The 22,861-nt window shown below is 35.5% G+C and overlaps 1 protein-coding gene across 1 annotated transcript in view; it reads right to left on the minus strand.

Annotated features, from left to right (window-relative positions):
* Positions 1 to 2,088: 2,088 nt before the first annotated feature.
* The window catches only part of l(3)mbn (lethal (3) malignant blood neoplasm), a 48,068-nt gene continuing 27,295 nt past the window's right edge, over positions 2,089 to 22,861 (minus strand). The window contains exons 3-7 of the mRNA XM_074173940.1: positions 17,988 to 18,119; positions 17,301 to 17,738; positions 16,822 to 17,160; positions 9,295 to 9,633; positions 2,089 to 2,699 (exon numbers count right to left, since the gene is read on the minus strand). Coding sequence (XP_074030041.1) covers positions 2,221 to 2,699; positions 9,295 to 9,633; positions 16,822 to 17,160; positions 17,301 to 17,738; positions 17,988 to 18,119 — 1,727 coding nt within the window. The 3' untranslated portion in view covers positions 2,089 to 2,220. The remainder of the gene's footprint in view (positions 2,700 to 9,294; positions 9,634 to 16,821; positions 17,161 to 17,300; positions 17,739 to 17,987; positions 18,120 to 22,861) is intronic.

Below are 22,861 nucleotides of genomic sequence, written 5' to 3' on the forward strand. Positions count from 1 at the left end.
ACCAAAATGGTTGCATCTTATTTGTGTGAGCCAAGTTTGTATTTTGCACTTCTTGGAGTTTGTCAAGCATATTTATTTTTCATTTTATTCATTACATATATGTATTAGTAGGGCAGAATCACCATGAATATATCATGTAAATCAACTAACGATATATCCAAAACAGATTCGAGATTATGCAAGCCATGAATCTAATAGAAGTCAGGTTCATAAAATTCATCCATTAACCATGGTTGTGACAATATCAATTCACATTATAAAACAAAATATGTTCTCTAATAGTGAAAAGAAATGAATGCTTATATTAAATGCAGTTTTAAAAAAATCTGTTTTTCCGTTAACCAGTTGTCGCACCCCTACGAACGAGAACCCTCAGAAGCGAAACTTGTGCGAGCTATGGATTAACGAGGTTTTACCTTTCAACGTGTGATTCCTACCACACAGTGCTCGAACAAAATTTTGTGATTTTGCTATGATTTGCAACGTCGTATATGGGTAGGTTCATGATACTTTACCGAGTGCTCCCTATTTCTGTATCACCAACGGGTCGCAAACTGAAGATTTTTATGGACGTTTGGGTGGTTTTATTACCTGCAGAGGCGTGCTTGGGTATTTAATCAAATATATTCGTTGAAACTAATAACTATGTTTATGTAATGTATGATATACATTAATATTGTTGTAACATCAGATAAACCCCATGAATCTTCATCGAAAGTTATGATTGCAGGTTCTACACTTCCATTCAACTTAATCGTCTGATTTCCACATGGTGTCTTCTTGTTTTATAATGTGTTTCATAGATTTTCGTCATTTTTTTGAATCGACATTTCTTAGGGACTCCTTAAAGAGTACTTTGACGTTTTGAATGTCAAATGTCGTGTTTCTTCTTAAAACGAAACCCTTTTCTCAACCCCAAACAATTTGAATGGGATTAAATTCGCAATGATAAGGGGCAAAACGCAGAATAATAATATTTAATATTTCGTTTCTTTGCTATCATCAGGTCCTCAGGTCCTCAGGACATGAGGTGTTTCATCTTTTCTACTGAAAAAATGTGTTTGCTCACTAATAAAACCATTAACATACATATTCAATATGTCACTGCAGATAGGCTGCTTTCCCACATACTGGAAAGAGAGTTTATAACGCCTGTTTTGTATCCAATCAACAATTCCTGAAATGTTTAATAAATAGGTGTCTGGCTATTTGTCAATACAAACTTCAAATATTATCTTTCCTGAACAACATGGATTTTGGTCAGGTAAATCGACCGTCAGTAACCCATATCGAAAACTTCCTGTCGAACGCCTTTGCAAAAAGACTCAAGTTGATGGTATATATACATATTTTTCAAATTCGTTTGACAGGGTGAATCATACCTTATTACTTGAAAAACTCAGTTCTATTGGTATTAACCTCAGTTTAGTTCCATGGCTCAAAAGTTTTTCAGTTGGTCGTCAACAATGCATACGTATTAAAAATTTTAAATCTGATGCAATACCAGTATTGTCTGGCATTCCTCAAGGCTATCATTGTGGACCGATACTTTTTAATTTATTAATCAATGATATTGATAAATATTTATCACATTCTACCTTCATGCAGATGATCTAAAATTCATAAGGAAATACAGCATCACATTGACGTTGTTTTGCTTCAGTCTGATTTGGACAGCTTCAATGCCTGGTCTACTTCAAATAACTTGGAATTAAATATTTCAAAATATATTATAATGGGTTATTGAATATTTGTTTTATGAGTTTGACAAGTCAATAAAGGAATCCATATGGACAGTAACTTTGACTGACTGAAAGTTGTCATTGAGTTCGAGATATAGATAAATAGATAAGTACCATTCTGATTTCGAAGTGCTTTTGGATGAAAGTCCAACAAGTTCTACTTTTCGCAGCATTTTTCCGGTTCACCATCTAGGCTCTAATTGTTCAACAATCAGTAACTGATTTTATCAATTTTTTTCTGCATTTCACCAAAACCTACTCTAGTTATTTGTATATACTCGTACATCAAGTTCATTATGTTCATATATGTATAGATACATTAGCATTGAAATTCAAACGCATATACTCCAGTCTCAGTTTTATTAATTCAACCTGGAATTTATGAAATACTTTAAATATATAATATATTTTTCGGATATGTACACAAACAAAAAAATCATTTCATATACTTCGATTCAGAAAAAATCCAAAACATTATTCACTCAATTGGATACCAAACGAATTCAAAGCTTTTGAGCCCAAAAGTTTTCTCCGTGTCTTCCTTAGGTGTATCAGGAGAGTCCAATCCTAGATTGATGAACTTGAATTTCGGCCTATACCCATTTTCGTCTGCTATGTAAGTAACTACCCTACTTACTCCATCTCTTCCATTAACGAAGTACCCACCAATTTTGGTGCCGTTCTTCAATCCCTTCTCGTAGTGTCCATGGAAACCAACGGTATATTTAAATTTGTAAAGAATGTTCTTTACGTCTGTTTCCTCTACTCCATCTGGTAAACCATCAACCATTCCTGGAAATTTATCTTTGATAGGTATGTCCATGGGATGTTTACCTCCTACATGGATGATGTTATCAGAAACTGATACAGGTGGTAGTTTTGGAAGTTGTGAAATCGATGACAGAGAGTTTGGTTTGTTGGACCCAGTGGCCGGAGCACTTAGTGGGGCAAGTTGACCTGTGGACGACAAAATTCACATTTTATCGAAAATAATGTTTATTTATTTATATACAATATATATAAAAGTGGATGTTTGTTGGTTGGTTGGTTGCTTGGTTGGTAAGTGATGAACTTCTACATCGCTCAACCCATCGTTATGAAACTTGACATGTATAAGTAATTTTTCATAGAGAAGGTTTTTAGGCTATTAATTTTTCTGTAACTCGCCACTAGATGGCGCTGTAAAACAATTTTTTTTGAAAGCACTGTTCTATAACGCTGCGCACGCCGAAGTTCGTTGATTCTGATTCAAAACATTGGAACAGCAGGGATACAGCAACATAGTACTAAATAGTACTACAACTACCAAATTCTACGCGGACGAAGCCGCGGGCAACAACTAGTACAATATATGAGAAACAAAATACTGATTATACGTTATGAAAGGATTGAAAAGGTTCCAGACTAACAGTAGCATACACTTAGGTGTAGTTCAGATAAGAGGTAGTCACTCTTCTGAAGTTGGTCAGTCTTTGAAGAACTAGTATTTTGCAGCAAACCACCAAGTAATCTCATAAAGATACTTGATATTTCTATAGTCATTGAGCTATTCAAATGTGTATGAAGATACTCCGTAACGTGGAGAAGATATGTAATCGTACAAATTAATAAACTTAGGAAAGTTTTTACTTTCATCAATATGCGAGAAAATAAAACTATAAGAAAGATATTTTTGAGTGGAATGTTCATTTTTAATAGAAACCCGTATGTGATACTTCAAAATGGAAAATGATGTTTCGATCATGAAAGCATATGCTTTTTTGGTGAAGTTAAATATGAAGGAGTTTTGAGAGTTGTGATCCAATTTAATGTTTGCAATGAACTAATAAATACAAATACACTTCCAAAATACAAATCATGAAACAAGTATAGTTGAGGCACTAGTCGAGCTAATAATAACACTGGTGATCTTCAAACATGACCTCTGACGGAAGCACCAAACTCTTACGAAGGTCCGAAATAGATGAATACTCAATCTAGCAGACCACTATTATAATATTCATGCAGTCATTGTTTACTGTGGTTCTGGCGTTGAATCTGGTCATTATTACGCATTGGTCAAAGACGAAACGGACTGGTTTAAGTTTCACGATAGTCGTATCACTGAGTGTTCTGGCGATGTATTGAATTTATTGGAACCTCTGGAGACACCCTACATTTTGTTTTATGAAAGAGAGAACATTGGCAGATCAAGATCTTCAGATGATGTGGTGCTGCAGCTTTTTCCGGGTTTTCCTGCAGCTGAAAAAGCAAATGCGCCAAGAATCAATGAAGTCGCCTCGGAGCGCCAATTAATTTTTGTTGTTTCATAATTTCATAACTAATAATTAATTTTAACTGCATTTGATACCTAAATATAAGAAGAATCAAGGCAAGTCTGGCTCTGGCAACTGTAAATTTTAGTTATTTTTGTGTTGCGTTGCCAGTTACAATTATGTCAATATATTTTAAACGTGGAATTCTCCCATCCAGAAAAATGCTTTTACTTTGTAAGTATATTTTCATTTGAAGTTCACATAGTTTTGTCTATATTTTGTCAAGTTTTGTCTATATATGTATATATATATATATATATATATATATATATATATATATATATATATATATATATATATATATATATATATATATGCTGGCTTCTGCTGGTGGCTCCGTGCATTTGTATTTATTTCTTCTGGTAACCAAGTGTTGCCCATCCTTACACTTGGCTGCACCATACTGATGATGGGCCAAAAGCCCGAAACACGTGTCTATGGTTTGCCACTTCCTTGAGTGCTATGTCCGATTAAAAAACTCCTTTATCTATATATATATATATATATATATATATATATATATATATATATATATATATATATATATATATATATATATATATATTATATTATATATATATATATATATATATATATATATATATATATATATATATATATATATATATATATATATATATATATATATATAAATTAAAAAGAATATCCATATTTCGTGATAGCAGATAATTTTGGTGTCAAAGGGTCCTCTTATTTACGTAGAGAACCAGTACTAGGTGTCATCCATTAGGGCGTCGCGAAACCGACGCCAATTTTTTTAGATGGTAACCCAGTAGTTTCAATTGGTTTTTGAATTCTGCATTAAATTCTGAATTCAGCTATATAACACACTTGTAGTTTGTGATGAAAAAATGCAATTTTATTGCGTATTATAAAGAGGGCCATGAATAAGTCAAAATAAATGCAATTCGATCTGCCAGAAGACCTGTCAGATTTGACGAAAGTGTATTCAGTATTGTGTTGGTTTTTCGTAAAATTGAAAAATGGTTCAATTTTCGTATGCAGAAAAGTTGCATATGTCTTTCTTATTAGTCAGTGGGCTATACTTGAAGACTGGCAGCCAACAAATCGAAAGCTAATGAACTTTAAACGTTCAGGCCAGTCTCCATATACCTACACAGTAGGTTTAATGGACTGACGCCTATCAGAAAACAACTACTCCCCTGGCAAAAGCAACGCATGGCGTTGGATTATATCCGACAGGCGTCAGTGCAGGAATCTTCACAGAAAATTTCCTGCATATGCAATTGGAAATACAACTGAAAGAGTCGACCCTCAATTTTGGAACGGGCACACTTGCAGACCGGTTTGGGGCTCATTAGCCACTCGTCAGTGCAAGATAGTGACCATCATCGGAAGGAAAAAAAAACTTTCTTATTAGTCAGTGGGCTATGCTTGAAGACTGACAGGCAACAAATCTAAAGCAAATGAACTTTAAACTTTCCTTATTCAGAGGAATCGGGCAAACTACGGATATGCAGTTGGTTAGTACCTCGTCCACTAGATGGAGTGACATTTTGTGATGTTCGATCCAACTTCGGACGAGGAATGGAATACTCTGAAAGAATTCCGATTTTCAATTCTGGAATATCATTGACTTTGGGTTGATGATGGTCACTATCTTGCACTGACGAGTGGCTAATGAGCCCCAAACCGGTCTGCAAGTGTGCCCGTTCCAAAATTGAAGGTCGACTCTTCCAGTTGTATTGCCAATTGCATATGCAGGAAATTTTCTGTGAAGATTCCTGCACTGACGCCTGTCGGATATAATCCAACGCCCTTCGTGGTATTAGCCTGGGGAGTAGTTGTTTTCTGATAGGCGTCAGTCCATTAAACCTACTGTGTAGGTATATGGAGACTGGCCTGAATATTTAAAGTTCATTTGCTTTAGATAAGTTGGATATGATATGTATTTATGGCGAAGCAAGCAGGAATTTAAAAGAAGCAGTAAGAATATACGCTAATCAGTATTCTGAGAGAAAATTACCGTCAGACAAAACATTCGCTGGCTTAGCCAAATCTTTGGGACGAAATGTATGTTTTAATGAACGGAAGCAAAAAAAACAAAAACGGCTACTGATGATAATCACAGTGTTGCAGTGTTAGGTCAAATGGTGTTGGAACCAATTAGTTCTACCAGGCAAGTAGCAATGCATTGCAACATTTCGAAATCGTCAATACAACGTATTTTGTCAAAAAACCGATTCCATCCATACAAAATGCATTTGGTTCAAGGACTACATCCATGTAATAATCTTCATGTTTCATTTTCAATAACTAAAATATAATTCCCATACTCAGGAGATGCTATACTATAGAAAATTGAACTTCATTGCATGGTTGTCCACCCGTATTCATGATGATGATCAGTTTCTGAAAAAAATATTATTGAGTGATGAAAGCCGTTTCCATAACAACGGTATAATAAACAAACATATTTGTCACTATTGCTCTGACGTGAACCCTCATTGGGTGCAAGAAACGAGATTTCAGTCTGTGTGGGGGGTTAATGTTTGCTGCGGTATCATTGATGGTTATTTGATAGGACCTCATTTTTTCGAAGGAACTTGGTACATGATTTTTCTACAACATGTGTTGCCGAATCTTTTGGAGAATTTACCAATACAAACTCGACTGAATGTGTGGTTTCAACAAGATGGGGCACCACATAATAATAGAATAGTTACTCAATATTTGGATGATACTTTTAATGAGAAATGGATTGGAAATAAGGGTCCAATACCATGGCCAGTTCGAAGTCCAGATATTACTCCACTAGATTTTTTTTTGTGGGGATATATCAAAGACTTAGTTTATATGCGACGTCCACAAAATGTAGAGGATTTGAAAAATAGTATCACAAATGTTTGTTCTTCCATAACGCGAGAAACGTTTTTAGCTGTCACGAATCGGCAATTACTAAAAAGATGCAATATGTGTATTCAACGTGAAGGGAGGCAGTTCGAACACTTACTGAAATGATTTTTTTTATCACTAATTGATTTCGTTATCATCATGTTAGTCGAGTTATGGTCAGAGTAAGATATTTTTGGTAATTTGAAACATTTATTTTAATTTGTACAAAAATACGCAACTAGATAAAATTGAACAGACAATGAAATCATAACTGATGAATTCATTTTATTAAACTCGTATTATTGCATTCATTTTGACTTACTCATGACCCTCTTCATAATATGCAATAAAATTGCATTTTTTCATCAGTATTCAAGGAAAACTACAAGTGTGCTATATGGCTGAAACCAGAATTTAATGCAAAATCCAAAAACGAATCGGAAAATTTAGGTAACCATTTAAAAAAGTTGGCGTCGGTGTCGCGACGCCCTAATGGATAACGCCTTTTGCTGGATCTCTTCGCAAATAAGAGGACCCTTTGACGAAATTTGGATATTCTTTCTCATTTTTCAGATATTCGCCCGCGGAGTTTTATATTGGACAGCCTGTATATATATATATATATATATATATATATATATATATATATATATATATATATATATATATCAATCCATAACCGAAATTTCATTCAAATGCAGTAATATCTTTGTAATTTGTTTTCTATTGATTCCAGAAGGTTTTTTGATTCCAGGGTAGGGAGAAACCAGTAATGTCAGGAATAACATACAGACTCTAAAGTGAAATTTATCTAATAGTTAAAAGAAGATAATCCTTAACGATGATGAATTATTTCGACAATAAAAATTAGATTGCATGCTGACAGTCACCTCATAAGATTATTACAGTTTTCCCGAGCAACGTAACTGAGTTAGTGTTATTCTGGATGAATTAACACTAACCACCTCTTCATCAACTAATTAGATTGAGAACAAAATTGACTTGGAGGAAAGCAGATATCGCTGTAGATACTGGAACACATTTAAGAAAAATTGTGGGTTGTAGATATTGACTAAATGAGAGATTCGACCAAATTTACTCTTCCTCTTCCTACTCATTGCTCTTCCTACTAATTGCCTCACAGTCAACAGAGCAGATAAAACATTTGGTACAAATTCCATTCGACCATAGCCTATCAGCCAGGATTTTGTTTTCCCTAAGTGGGGTCAACTTTATAATAATCATACAATTTATATATCCATATATACCCTCAGGTGAAATGTTGGAGCATTATTATTGAAAACTATTCAACTAACTTTCAATATAGAATTTTTTCAGTGTTTTTATTATACTTCAAGTAGTGTTCTTATTTTTCAAAATCTGAGAATTAGTTGCTTAGCAAATAGCCTATGATATGAACATTTGAAATAATTAGAGATATTTGTTCGAATTAAGGTATGATTAATTTGCATACCTGTTCGGTATGCGGAGATAGACATTGCCTACCATATGACCCAAAAAACTATTGACTCAAACTTTCTAACTAGCAAACTCAATAATTGGAAACATGTCATCCCCATATTCTCTGTATGTTATTGGTACTATTTAAACTGTTGAAGTAGAGGAAATATCTCAAGTAAACTCTTGAATGAATGTATTAATTTTAGACAACTCAACTCACACTTTCATTATGTCAAAAATTAATCTTTTAACTACCTATAAACATATACAATGTGAACGAAAACAAATTAACAAATTATGAAAATGGTGGTTTTTCAATATGGACAACCATATATGTCATTATGTACCACTATTACAGTAAATGAAGAATATTTTCAGGTTTACCAATAAGTCTTCCGGTTCTTTGGACAATAAAAAATTGGAATCAAAACAAACCTTTGACCTCAACCTCAAATTTCGTAACTGCACACATCATATCCTGAAGCATCTGTTCAGATATCATTAATTTAACCTCATATCACCAAACTTCTGAGCGTCAAAACAGTAAGCCCAAACGCCCTAACCACAAATCTCTACAACATAAAGCATAAGGTTTTGAGTTACGGATTCTGGTTTTATTTTAATAGGTTCGAGTCGTGTAGTTTTCGGTTGAGGAACAGGATGATAAGATTTAAAGACATTCTGATTGAAGGATTCTAATATATTCACTTCAGTCAGTCAAATTATTCTGTATGAGAATAATAATTTTCAACTAATATAATCTCAAATTTGACAAAAAAACCTGTTTTAACCTATATAAAGATGTATAAAGGGTGCCGCAAAAAAAATACGACTATTCAAGAAACCGCAAACCGAAAACGACTGGGAATCTGTAATTACGTTGTATTTCATAAACTCACCTGTAGTAGTAATACTCCCAATTCCAGGTATATTTGTTAATATTTCTGTGTCACCTTGAAAGGGGCGTTTGTTATTTTGATCTCGAATGAGGCCATTTTGATTCGAAACATATCCTTCTGAGTCTTGCGAGTATTGCTGAGAGTTTTGGTACTGCTGATTGGCCTGATTGACCAGAAGATTTGGTTGAAAAGTCGTTATGGAAAGTCCTGGTTTTCCACTTGCCAGATGACCGAATTCATGCTGCTGCTGGGTATGTGAATTTTGCTGTGAAGATTGATAATTCTGTGGTGTATCAGTGCCATCTTGGAGACCTGCTACATGAAGACCCGGTGTGCCATCTAAAATAACTTTTGTTAAAAGATCTGGTGCTAGACTTTGAACTTTCTCGATTTCATTCAAATATTGGGCAATTTGACTGACTACTTTTTGCTGAGATATAGACACAGTACTTTTCAAACTTTGCTGCTGAATATTTCTATGTTGCTGTGAATCTTGATGAGTAACTTGCTGACTCTGAAGTTGGGGGAAATCGGTATGAGTAGGGAAGTCGCCGTGAAAACTTTGAGGTGAAATCTTAGCATCTGAGAGTGGTCGATTTGGATCTCAATTCGAAATATTTGGAAAAACAAAAATGTATATGTATTTAGGTATGTTAATTTACATAATTTTCATAATGTAAGTACTACTTGCTGTAATCACTTAGTGTGTCTCATATTTATTAATCTTTGCAGCTGAATATTACTGGAGTTTTTCCCAACACCAAATCATTATTTAAACACCTCGACACGTGTTTCGATCACCAACTGATCATCTTCAAGAGGATCTTCCTCTTGAAGGTGATCACTTGGTGATCACGTGTCGAGGTGTTGAAATAACGGTTTGGTGTTGGAAAAAACCTACAGTAATATTCATTACTACACCAAAGATTCCAAATAGTGTATCACAATCTTTGTAGCTGTTTATGGGTTTACTGAAGATGGGCGGCTCACTCCACCCGAAACATGTCTAATTGCCATTGACCTCCAATGTTTCCAATTTTCTGGACTTACAATAATGTTTGTGTTTAAGTCAACATTCGGTGAAGGGTGCTGATAATAACACAACAGAAGAACAAAATACAGACTCCTTCATCCTTCTTTTTTTGTATCAAGATGGAGTAGTAGAAAGCCAAATATTTTCTTTCCCAAAAATTAATCACTCCTAAAAAATAAAACCCCTTCAATTCAAGTAAAAATGAAGTATCTCAAAAGTGTTAAGTGTCACGAAAAGAGATAGAATGAAAAAATTAAGGACAACCTGGATATGAAATTAGTAATAGATTTTATCGAAACAAGACAACTGAATTGTAGGGACATTTACAAAAAATTGCGAATACAAGACAGGTGAAGAAGTTATGGGAAGAAAAAATGAATGGGAAAAACAGAAGATCTAAGCAAACTGGAGAAAAACAATTTGTGAGATACAAGAAAAGAGAAGAATGACATGAAAGTAGGCGAAGATACTGACTCTTATTGTTCAACAATCAGTGATTGACTTTATATTTTTTCTGCATTTTACCAAAACCTACTCCAGTAATGTGTATACAGGGTGTTTCAAATTCGAACCTCATCATTGGAATCTCGAAAACGAAGATGGTCAAATTAGGTCAAATTAGGTCAAATTAGTTGTACATTTACCTGACTAACAACAATATGCCGTTGGGAAAGTTCTGAAATTCCGAGTATATCGGGAGATATCCGGAAAAAACAGAAATTTCGGAAAATGGTTTTTATTTTTTTCTGGCTTTATTTTTTGAAGGATTCGAGAGTAAATTGCACTTCCACGTTACCACTTTTTCCCTGCTACATAATGATGTTTTCAGATTTGCTATCCGACATTTCGTCTTCCGGCCACCATCCTCAACTTTATTTTTTCTTATAGGCGCTACATTGGATTTTTTCTCTTCTGAATAGATCCAGATTTTATCTTTTCTATGATGCATCATAAGTTATAATTCTTTTTCGAAAAATTGGAGATATCGAAAAAACCTAATTCTTATCATAATAGGCTTTGACTTTGATGTTTCTAAATTTGACTTTCAATTTGTTACACTCAATAACATTTTGTTATTATACAAGCCATTGCATTATTGGCGAAAAATGGATTTCACGAATCAAGAAAAAAGAGATATGATTTAAATTTATTACAAATAAGATATGAACAGTGTTAGGACATCGGAAATATATTTAAACTTGTATCCCGAAAGACGTCAACCCCATCGAACTATGTTCAAGTTATTATATCAAAATCTCACAGAGTTTGGTTCAGTTGAAAAGCCGAGAGAAAAATACGGAGACAGAATGGACCAGGAAACTGAAGAAAATTTGATGAATGAGGTATGTAAGTATCAGGTAAGTTAGACATTGTGTCCTTTTCAATAAAAATTAATAATTTGCAGATGAACATGAACCCGGAAAAATCTACACGTCAAATTTCCTCTGAAATGAATATTTGTCTTACAAGTGCTTGAGACATCTCAAAAAAGCTGTTCAAAATGTTACAAAATACACATATCTCAAAAATTGCATCCAGGTAATCCCAGAAGGCGATTAGAATTTTGTAATTGGCTGAAAGAAGACCTGATTTTCCTGTTTTCCTGGAAAATGTGATTTGGTCAGATGAAAGCACTTTTTCGAATTGTGGAATATTCAACTACAATAACGAACACATTTGGAGCATAAACAACCCCAGGTAGTTCCGAGAAATTCGACCTCAAGTGCGATTTAGTATTAACGTGTGGGCAGGAATTTACAAAGATATAATTTTGGGTCCTCATTTATTTAACGGAATTCTGAATGAAGAAACCTATCATCAGTTTTTAAATGACGATTTTCCAAGACTATTTGGATGATCTACGTTTGGCTAACTATAACAACATCTAGTTTCAACATGATGGTGCTCCACCGCACACTACCAGACGAGTATCTTATTACCTGACTGGAAGGTTGGGTGATAAATTATTAGAGAATAATGGGCCGGTGAGGTGGCCAGCAATGTCTCCAGACTAAAGTGTTATAGATACATTCTTATGGGGTACACTGAAAAATAGAGTATATGGTCTGAGGAAATATCAAAATATTGAGGGCCTTCAACACATCATTGCTAGAAAGTTCAGAAGATTGAGGAGGAGGGAAATTAATCGTGCAGTGAATGATATTCGAAGAAGCGCACAGTTATTTTACCATGAACAAGACCAGCATTTTGAGCATTTGGTGTGATTTACTTTTGTCTTTAAATTTTAGTCAATTATTATTATTTGTTCAAAGTTCTTTTTTTATTGAAAAGGAGACAATGTCTAACTCACCTCATACATAACTCATAAATCAAATTTTCTTTAGTTTCCTGGACCATCCTGTCTCCGTATTTTTTTCTCGACTTTTCAAATTAACCAAACTCGGAGAGATTTTGATCCAATTACTTGAACATAGTTCGATGGGGTTGTCGTCTTTCGGGATACAAGTTTAAATACATTTCCGATGTCTTAACACTGTTTCTATTGTTTTTGTAATACATTTGTATCATATCTCTTTTTTCTTCATTCGAGAAAGCCAATTTTTGGCAAAAATTCAATGACTTGTACAATGACAAAATGTCATTGAGTGTAACAAATTGAAAGTCAAATTTAGAAACATCAAAGTCGAAGCCTATTATGATAACAATTTTTTCAAAGCATCTACAATTATTTGGAAAAGAATGATAACTTATGATACATCACTGAAAAGGTTAAATCTGGTTCTACTCAAAACAGAAAAAATAAAATTGATGATGGTGTCCGGAAGACGAAACGTCGGATAGCAAATCTGAAAACACAATCATGTAGCAGGCAGGGGGAGAGTGCAATTTATTTTCGAATCCTTCAAAAAATTAAGCCAGAAAAAAATAAAAACCATTTTCCGGAATCTTTGTTTTTTCCGGATATCTCCGGATATTCTTGGAATCTCAGAACTTTCTCAACGGCATATTGTTACCCGAGTAAATACGCAACTTTGCCTCAATTTGACTATCTTCGTATCTCTCATAGTTTCCGATATCCCAATGGTGAGGATCGAATTTGAAACACCCTGTATACATCAAGTTTATTATATTTACATAGATATATTATATAGATACATTGACATTGAAATTCAAAGGCATGAACTCCAATCTCAGTTTTATTGATTCAACCTGAAATTTATGAAATGTTTCAAGTAATATTGAACATATATTTTCGGACAATATACAAGAACAAAAATTATTTTATATAAGGTGAATGCGCGTAAATGTGATAACGAGGCAATTGTGATAGTGAGTCATACATTTCTTTCAAACTGTTTGATACATCCGACATCTAGCGTGCAGTCATCCTAATATAATCGTTCATCAAAACTCCACTAGAGAAACCTCCACAGTCGGCGCACTACTGAGAGCATTTCATCGTTGCGTATGAGTCTTATTCATAACCTGAAATACGAATACAAACCGTTTATTTCGAAAATTGTATTTTCGTAGTTTCAACTTGGTAAGTAGTCATTTTATTATGCCTATATACTCATTTCATACTGTACAATGTATACTTTATGAAGATTAAGCCGATATCATTATGTGGAAGGTTATTTGAAGTTGCATTACATTTACCCCAGTGAAAACGAGTATGGGGCAAATGTGATACTTACTATCAGGGGTAATGTTGATAATAGTAACACAATTGCCCCGTTATATAAAAGTTACATCAGTTCATACTCCAGTACTATTATTATGGTTTTGTTTCAGCAGTTGTGTCCATCATGGTTCCCAATTACAAAAAGAAAGGGGCTAAGCCGGTTTATACGGAAGTTGATCTTCAAAATGCATTAGAAGCAGTCAGAGCAAGGAGGCAGAGTATGCACGCTGCATCGAAAGCATTCAATATTCCATATTTTTCACTTTATGCTCGAGCTAGAGGATTGAGAGGCAAAATAAGTAAGGCCAAAGGGCGCCCAACTACGATTCCATATGATGAAGAAGTTAAATTGGCGAATGGAATCAGGACACTTGAAAAGTGGGGATTTGGGTTGAGCAGGCGTGAAGTTCTAGAACTTGTTGGGTCTTATGTCAACAAAAATGATATTGTCACCAAATTCAAGGATGGTACTCCTGGTGAAGAATGGTTCCTTGGATTCAGAAAGAGACACCATTTGAGTCTCGAAGTACCACAAAATGTGGAATATTACAGAAAAAAAGCATTGGATCCATTCACAATTCATAATTAGTTTTCACTCCTAAAATCTACGCTGGATGAACTGAATCTACATGACAAACCATCACAGATTTGGAATTTGGATGAAACAAGCTTGTCAATAGATCCCAGAAAAAGTAAAGTGGTAGGTGAAATTGGAAAGCCGTCTTCGAGAACAATAAGTAGCCCTGGAAAAGAAAACACGATCATATTAGTAATGTGTAACGCTGCAGGAGGGAAAGCCCCACGTTTGATAATTTTCAAGGGTCGGCATCTGTGGGATAAATGGATTGCTCCTGAAGTTGTGAGCTACCCTGGAACAGTTTATGCAGCAACTAAAAAAGGGTGGATGGAGAGTGATGTATTTCGGAATTATTTCATGAAAACTATCATCCCAGCTTTAGGTGATAAAAAGCCCGCCTTGATAGTATATGATGGTCACAGCACTCATATCGATCCAGTTATAATAGAAACTGCAATCAGAGAAAATATAACTATTCTCAAGCTTCCACCCCACAGTTCTCATCTGCTACAGCCACTGGACTTGTCAGTGTTCAAGTCTTTCAAATGTAAATGGGACGCCAAACTGATTGTGTGGCAAAGACAACATGTGGGACAAATGGTGAAAATAACCAACCAAAAGCCTCATCATCACAGGACAATACTCAGGAAAATATCAGCAATGAAGTAGAAGCTATTGCGTCCTCACTTTCAATAAATGAAACCAGTGCAACCGAAAATGAAACTATTGCTGCAACATCTGTGCTTGAAGTACCACAAAAAGAAAATATTTCTTTCGAAAGTCTCTTATTAGCAACTATCAGGCAAACTCCGGCAATTGACAAACCTCAAAAAAGAACAAGGGTTTGTTTTGGATCAGAGGTACTGACGACGAACGAAGTTTTTCAACGCTTGAAAGAAAAGCAACCCAAAAAAACTAATGAAACCACCTCAAAGAAATTAACAAAACAAAAATATAGGAGAATACTGGATTGGAGCTCGAGTGATGAAGACGCACATCTTTCTCCAGAATACACAGAATCCGATGAAGATGAGGAGTTTTTAAATGATATGCAGTCAGACTTGTTAGTGGAAACTTCAGCAGATACTGTAATTGAAGTGGGCAAATGTCTTTTGGTCAAGTACTGTTCCAAGAAATATGTGAAACATTATGTTGGTCAAATTATTGAGAGAATTGATCTCGATTGGAATGTGAAATTTACTAAGTTCTCTAACGGTAAATTTGTTTGGCCACTTATTGAGGATGTGAATACTATTTCTGAACAAGACATTGTTAAAGTATTACCAGATCCAACAGTTGACAGGAGACGCAGAGGCTTCACTTTCAATGTTCAATTCCAAGGTTATAATATAATATAAGGTGTTATAATTTTTTTATGTTCCATATGAGATTTTATTTTTTTTATGTTCCTGTTCATAATGCAAATGATAGAATCATATCGTATGCATAAACAATACTTACTTAAATGTTTTGTTCGTTCATAAATTCATTTCTTGTGTTTTATATGATAACGTTATCTCTTGTACATTAAAATATTTCAAAACTCTTCAGCTTCTTGAGATACATCCTTGAAAAAAATATTTTTTTTTTCGTTATAGATTATTTTATCACTAATTCCCCATCCACTCGATACTGATATTTCAATAGGAAGTTATAGTTAGCTATCACAATAGCCCCAAACCACGGGGTTTGGGCCAAAAATAAATTATCTTGTCCTCGAAAATACAGTTCCGCATGCCCAACAAGCCTGTCAGTGTACTGTAGATTTTTAGTATCGTTCCCTTTATTTTTCCCAGTTGTATAGCCAATCAAAGTTGAACTATAGAGAAACTGTAACACAATTACCCCTATTCACCTTATTTCGAATGAGAAGAATTTCAAGACATCATTCAATCAATTGGGTATCAAACGAATTCAAAGCCTTTGCGCCCAAAAGTTTTCTCCATATCTTCCTTCAGTGTATCAGGAGAGTCCAACCCTAGATTGATGAAGTTGAATTTCCGCCTATACTCATTTTCGTTTGTTGGGTAAGTGAAATTTTAAGAATTTAGCAACTTTCGAGGCTTTCATTGTTTTGTTTCCAATCCGCTTTCGAAAGTTTCCCAATTTTTCAAGGAAGTCAAAATTTCTGAAAAAAAGTGATGGGTGCCGCAAAAAAATTCCGATCATTCAAGGAGCCGCAAACCGAAAACGATTGGGAATCTCTGTTCTACACTGTAATCAGTATTTTAGTTTCAATTAACCTGATTACGTTGTATTTCATAAACTCACCTGTATTAGTAATACTCCCTATTCCAGGTATATTTGTTAAAATTCCTGTGTCACCTTGGAAGGGACGTTTGTTATTTTGATCCCGATTAAGGGAATTTTGGACCGGAATATATCCTTCTGAGTCTTGCGAGTATTGCTGAGAGTTTTGGTACTGCTGATGGGCCTGATTGACCTGAAGATTTGGTTGAAAATTCGTTAGTGAAAGTCCTGGTTTTCCACTTGTTAGATGACCGAATTGATGCTGCTGCTGCGTATCTGAATTCTGCTGTGAAGATTGATAATTCTGTGATATATCAGTGCCACCTTGAAAACCTGCTACAGGAAGACCCGATGTACCACCTAAAACAATTTTGTTGAAATACCTGGTGTTAGACTTTGGACTCGATTTCATTCAACTGTTGGGCATTTTGACTGACTAATTTTTTCTGAGATATAACAGAGCACTTTTCAAACTTGCTGCTGTGAATCTTGATAAATACCTTGTTGATTCTGAAGTTGGTGAAAATTGTTATGAGTAGGGTTGTCGCCGTGAAAACTTTGTGGTGAAATCTTAATATCTGAAGGTGGTCGATTTTGATCTGACACGGAACTTTGGAATCTATTTTCAAATTGGGGAAAGTTGCTCACAGAGGGGTAATTTATTTCAGGTTGTTTAGAAACTGGTTTAGCGGTAGTAGTCACATAACCACATCCTCCGCAGGCAGGTTTGATGGTAGGTTGTGTGGTGAAATCGTAAGTGACTCTAGGTTTGCGTGTGGTGATAACGTTGTTGGATTGTGGCCCTGATGATGGCGGTTTTTCAAACTGCTGCGAAACTGGTGCAAGAGGTTTTTCAGGTTGTTCATTTCGATTTTGTTTCTTGAGATATTTTCCTGCTTCGGGTGAAATTGGACCAGTAGCAGGGGATCCATCTAGAGCTGTAACAGCAAATATTGTAAATAGTATGAAAAAGCAAATTTGCGGTCTGTAGACATAAATACAGGGAATACTACTTCAAATTATAGGGGCATTGGGAAAAAATTGAAAAAGTATCCAAAATTGTACTTCATGTAATCCTCAAGGAATTGGTCTTTATGGGTACATAAATATGAAAGATTTTTGTCATTACATATCCAGAAATATGTGAAAAATCTTCAAATGATTTTCAATTCAGAAAAGATACTCACGAGCACTGATTCTAATATTCTTCATACTCAGAATTTTGAAATTCCCATTTTCATCAGTAGCGTACACTGTGACGTGATAGATTCCATCTGCTGTGATGAAACCAAATTCTCCTTGAATTATTCCATTTTCATCTGTAACAGAAAAATTTGAGTTTCTTGAATATTACACATTAAGAGTTTATGCAACCCTGGTTTAAATACCAGGGTTTTTATAAGTATTTGCAATGCATATTCCTAATAATTCCTGTCAGTTGTCAACAAAAGACTTATGAAATGAACAGTTGAATGTCATTCAAATTGAGTTAATGTTTTTAAAATTATTTTTACATGAAAACGTGATTTTTTTTCATGTCGTTTGAAGTAGCAATTATGCGATTTCTCTAAATTCTGAGAGAACATGAAAGCTGAAAATCAGTCGAATGAAATCCCAATTATCGTCATTCAAAGATGAGGGCATCTATCGTTAAACCAAGAGTTACTTGAATATATTTGTAAGTGAAAATGTATCAAAGTTATCTATAAAGATTAAAAATTAAGAGTAAGCCACCCAATTGTAATGTTTGTGAGTTATTTGATATGCTTCGGAAAATTCAATCTACTATAATATTAGACACTTTATTAGCCGCACTGACCCTAAAGATTTGATAAAACAAAACGCCTAAATCACATCCTGTTTCAATATTGTCAAAACCAAGTCCTGAACCATTTAACTGCTTCCCAATTGATTTTTGAAATTATTGGTTTTCTAACTTTTCCAGATTACCTGCCAATATGATTATGGAAATTTATCAACTCTCATCAAAAACTAAAATTGGGGAAATGAGTAACCTTAAGGTGAATTGGACAAAATAAACCAGTTGAAACAGATTCTTCCTCAAATTATTGTTTTTGAATTGCGATGGTTTTCTATCTGTTATGATGACACGCTATGTTTGTTAAGATTTGAAAAATACCAAGGGAGTCGAAATATTGAATAATGTAAAATGAAACACAAATAAGAAGAAATCAATCAGATCTGCTTATCTGCATCATTCAATACCGAGATTTTTATATTAACGGGACCCATCCATTCATTAGCTTATAACAGTAATTAGATGGGTAAGAAAGTTTTTGGCTTTCTGCTACTCCATCTTGATACAAAAAATGTGGGAATCTTCTAAAGAAACGAAAGAAGTAATCAATTTGAAAATAAGTAACTCTATACATGGATGTGTAGATCATGCAAAGAAGCAACTTTCAGACACAAACTGGAAGAAAGCTCTCCTGAAATATATACTTTCATATGAACATTGAACCACACGAAAGAAAAAAATTATTTCGTTCTTTCTACTCAGTTTGTATTCCAAACATTCGTCATGGAATAAAATCAGATATGATTTACAAGAGTTCTACTTTAAATGAATGGTGACAAATTGGACTTACATGGAACACTGTCACCCTCACTGGTAGACATCGATGTTTCGCCGTAAAGTATCTTCTGTATAATTCAGTGTTTTATATAAAATTATTTGTTTCGGAAGAATTTTTTTCTTTCGTGTAATTCAATGTTTATATGAGAGTAGGTGTTTCAGGGGGCTTTCTTCCAGTTTGTGTCTGAAAGTTGCTTCTTTGCATGATATACACATCCATGTATAGAGTTACTTATTGTCAAATTGATTACTTCTTTCCTTTCTTTGGAAGATTCCCACACTTTTTTGTATCAAAATGGAGTAAAGAAAGCCAAAAACTTTCTTTCCCAAAAATTAATCACTCCTAAAAATATAACCCCTTCAATTCAAATAATTAGATACAACTTAATTTTCAACCACTCATTCTACATCAACGTTAAAATAATCAATATTACTGGAGTTTTATCCCAACACCAAACCGTTATTTTAACACCTCGACACGTGTTTTGATCTCCAAGTGATCATCTTTAAGAGGAAGATTAAAGTCTTGGTGATCGAAACACGTGTGGAAGTTTGGTGTTGGGATAAAACTCCAGTAATATTCATAACTACACCAAAGGTTCCGAACAGTGCATTACAAGTTGAAATAATCAATTAAACGAATAACTTTTTTTGAGATCAATTGCCCTAACTTTGTTGGCGAAACGCGCGTCGAGTGCAAAAATATCAGTTTGGTGTTAGGGCATCTTGATCTCGAAAAAAGTTATTCAACTTTCACACCAAAGGTTCCAATCTCATCGTTAATAATGAAACGAATGTCAACAAATCTGGAAAGTTTTACCCATCTTCAGGAATACCTTAATTCAAAATTGTTAAATCAAATTTACAATACTCATTTTCGTGAAAAAGACTTTTTGATAAATATCCGTACCCCTGTAATGAGCTTCAATTTTGATTTAGAGACCTGCTCAGTTCTTTTACATCAGTTATAATTCACATAATTATATAATTATATATTAATTATGGTTCAGCACGAACCATAGAGCACCTAGAGCACGTTTACCATTCACAGCTGAAGAACCGCTGCCAGAAATCAGGAGAATCCCTACAGGAGTTTGAAGCCGACATAGCTCGATTGGTCCGTCTGGCATATCCTGCTACACCCGAAAATGTGATGGAACGGTAAGAAAAGAGGCGGGCCTTGACGCTAGCTCATCCCAAACATCTCGTGGATGCACTGGCAAGCGCTCTGGAGTTTGAGGCTTCAAAACAATCCTGCAAGAGCCAGAGCAAAGTTCGAGCTATCGAGGAAGATGGACAAGTGCCTGCTGATATTGAGGCCACCATTAGGAAAGTAATGAAGGAAGTTTTGCCTGAGAGGAAACAAATAAGATGCTGGAACTGTGGGAAAATTGGACATGTGCGTAGCAAATGTCCAGCTTTCAAAGAATCGACACCAAATCAGGAAAACTAGAGCAGGTCGATGAGAAGGGGCAATCGTCGGCCTGTACCCAGCAAGCCCCCGTAAAAAACGCATATGTTGTCGTTCTCCAACGATAAGACAAAGGTGTTTTCGTAGACAGCCTCATCAACAACGAGCCTTGCACCATGCTGCTAGATACAGGTGCGACGAGAACCATTCTTGGGCCAACCTTTGCAAAAACACCGGCAATAATTGAACCGTCAAGCTGGAAGCTACGCATCGCAACAGGGGAGCCAGCCACTGTACTTGGAGAACTACCAATTGAATTGGTGTTGGGCAGCACAAAATTGAAACATTGTGCATTGGTGGCGGACATCGAGGACGATGCAATCATTGGAATGAACATAATGAATTCCAGAGGGTTCGAGCTGAATTTCTAAGACGGCGTCCTACGTGTCGGCGGAGAAGAGCTGGTGCTTCATGGAAGAAGCGAAGAGACGATCAGGGTCCTGTTGGCCGAAGACGAGTGTGTACCGGAAAGGGCTGAAACCATCCTGGAGGCTCGCTTGGATGGAAGTGCGAGCAGCGGCAAGGTGGTAATGTTCGAGCCCAAGATACATGATGAGAAAATTGGACGAGGAATCGCACTGGGGAAGACCCTTTGGCGTGTTGATAAAGTTGTGCCAGTCAGGGTCATGATTGTCAACTACTTTTCCGTGACCTTGAAGAAAAGAACCATGCTGGGGCACTGTTCGTCCATTTCCTCTGTGATACAGAGTGTACGCTGTTCTGTTAGCCAAGCCAACAACTTGCCTAAAGAGTTGGAGAAGTTGATTGACATTTCCTCTAAGGACATACCAACAACTCACCGATCAAAACTGAGGGAGTTAGTCAAGAAGTACCAGGAAATCTTCGACATTGGAGAAGGAAAAGGCGGCAGAATGAATGTGGTTCAGCATAGAATCGACACTGGGAATGCCCGACCAATCCGGCAATCAGCTAGAGACTTCCTCTTGCCAAGAGAGAAGAGGCAGATAAGATAGTCAGCGATATGGAAAAAGAAGGAGTCATCGAACCTTCTGACAGCCCCTGGTCTTCCCCAGTCGTGTTAGTGAAGAAGAAGGACGGCTCGAAAAGGTTCTGTGTGGATTATCGCCAACTGAGTCACGTGACGAAGAAAGACAGCTATCCTCTTCCAAGAATCGACGACACCCTAGACACGCTAGCCGGCTCCACAATTTTCTCGACTTTGGATTTGAAGAGTGGATATTGGCAAATATGGAGCGGAGCTCCATACATGAGAATAATACTCCAAAGAAGGTCTGATCTAAGCTTCATAAAGCATCAAAAGTTGCTGAGGTGTGCACAGTTTTCTGGTTCAGAACAGTGTTCCAAGCTTTTGAGAAGCAGCCTTTGCATTTCCAGCGACATGATTGTGCCAAGACATATTGGTGTCCGTTTTAATCCCCAACAAACTTATCGAAACAGAAAGCTGAATTGTTTTTCCTGACATTAGTTACTGGTTACTTTCACCCCAATTCAATATCACTTCAAGAACCTCATTAAGATTTGCAAACTCCTGCTGCCAGTGAAGATGTGCTTTACCGATCGATGTCCTGGAACCCAAATGGAATGACGAGACAAGTGTGCTGTGGTCAGCAAAGCAATATATTGGATTCTTGAAAAGAAGGTATCATTTTAATAATCTTTATTACCAGAAGTTAGTTCTCGAAAAATTCTTAACATTAACATAGGTCTAGTTATTTCTAACTAGTGCGAACCAGAATAAAAATCCTGTCTTTGGAATGCGGCCTTTGGAACTTACCTAACCCAACATAACGCTACTCAAGTTAAGGTAATCTGAAGGAATACCAAATAAATTTTTCAGTGTTACCAGGTATACTTTAATTTTTGAGTCCACCGTATACTAACATCTGAGCTGAATAATGGAATTTCATTGTAAAGTTTTTCAATCTCCTTCAATGTTTATGGTTTCCTCGGGGATAAAAATCAGATTCATTCTTTTTCAATTAATTATTGCGTTATTGTGCTCAATAGTGTCA

The sequence above is a fragment of the Leptinotarsa decemlineata genome, unplaced genomic scaffold (assembly GCF_025532065.1).
Source record: "Leptinotarsa decemlineata unplaced genomic scaffold, Ldec_3_MD MMD2_tig00000505_RagTag_RagTag, whole genome shotgun sequence".
Lineage (NCBI taxonomy): Eukaryota > Metazoa > Arthropoda > Insecta > Coleoptera > Chrysomelidae > Leptinotarsa > Leptinotarsa decemlineata.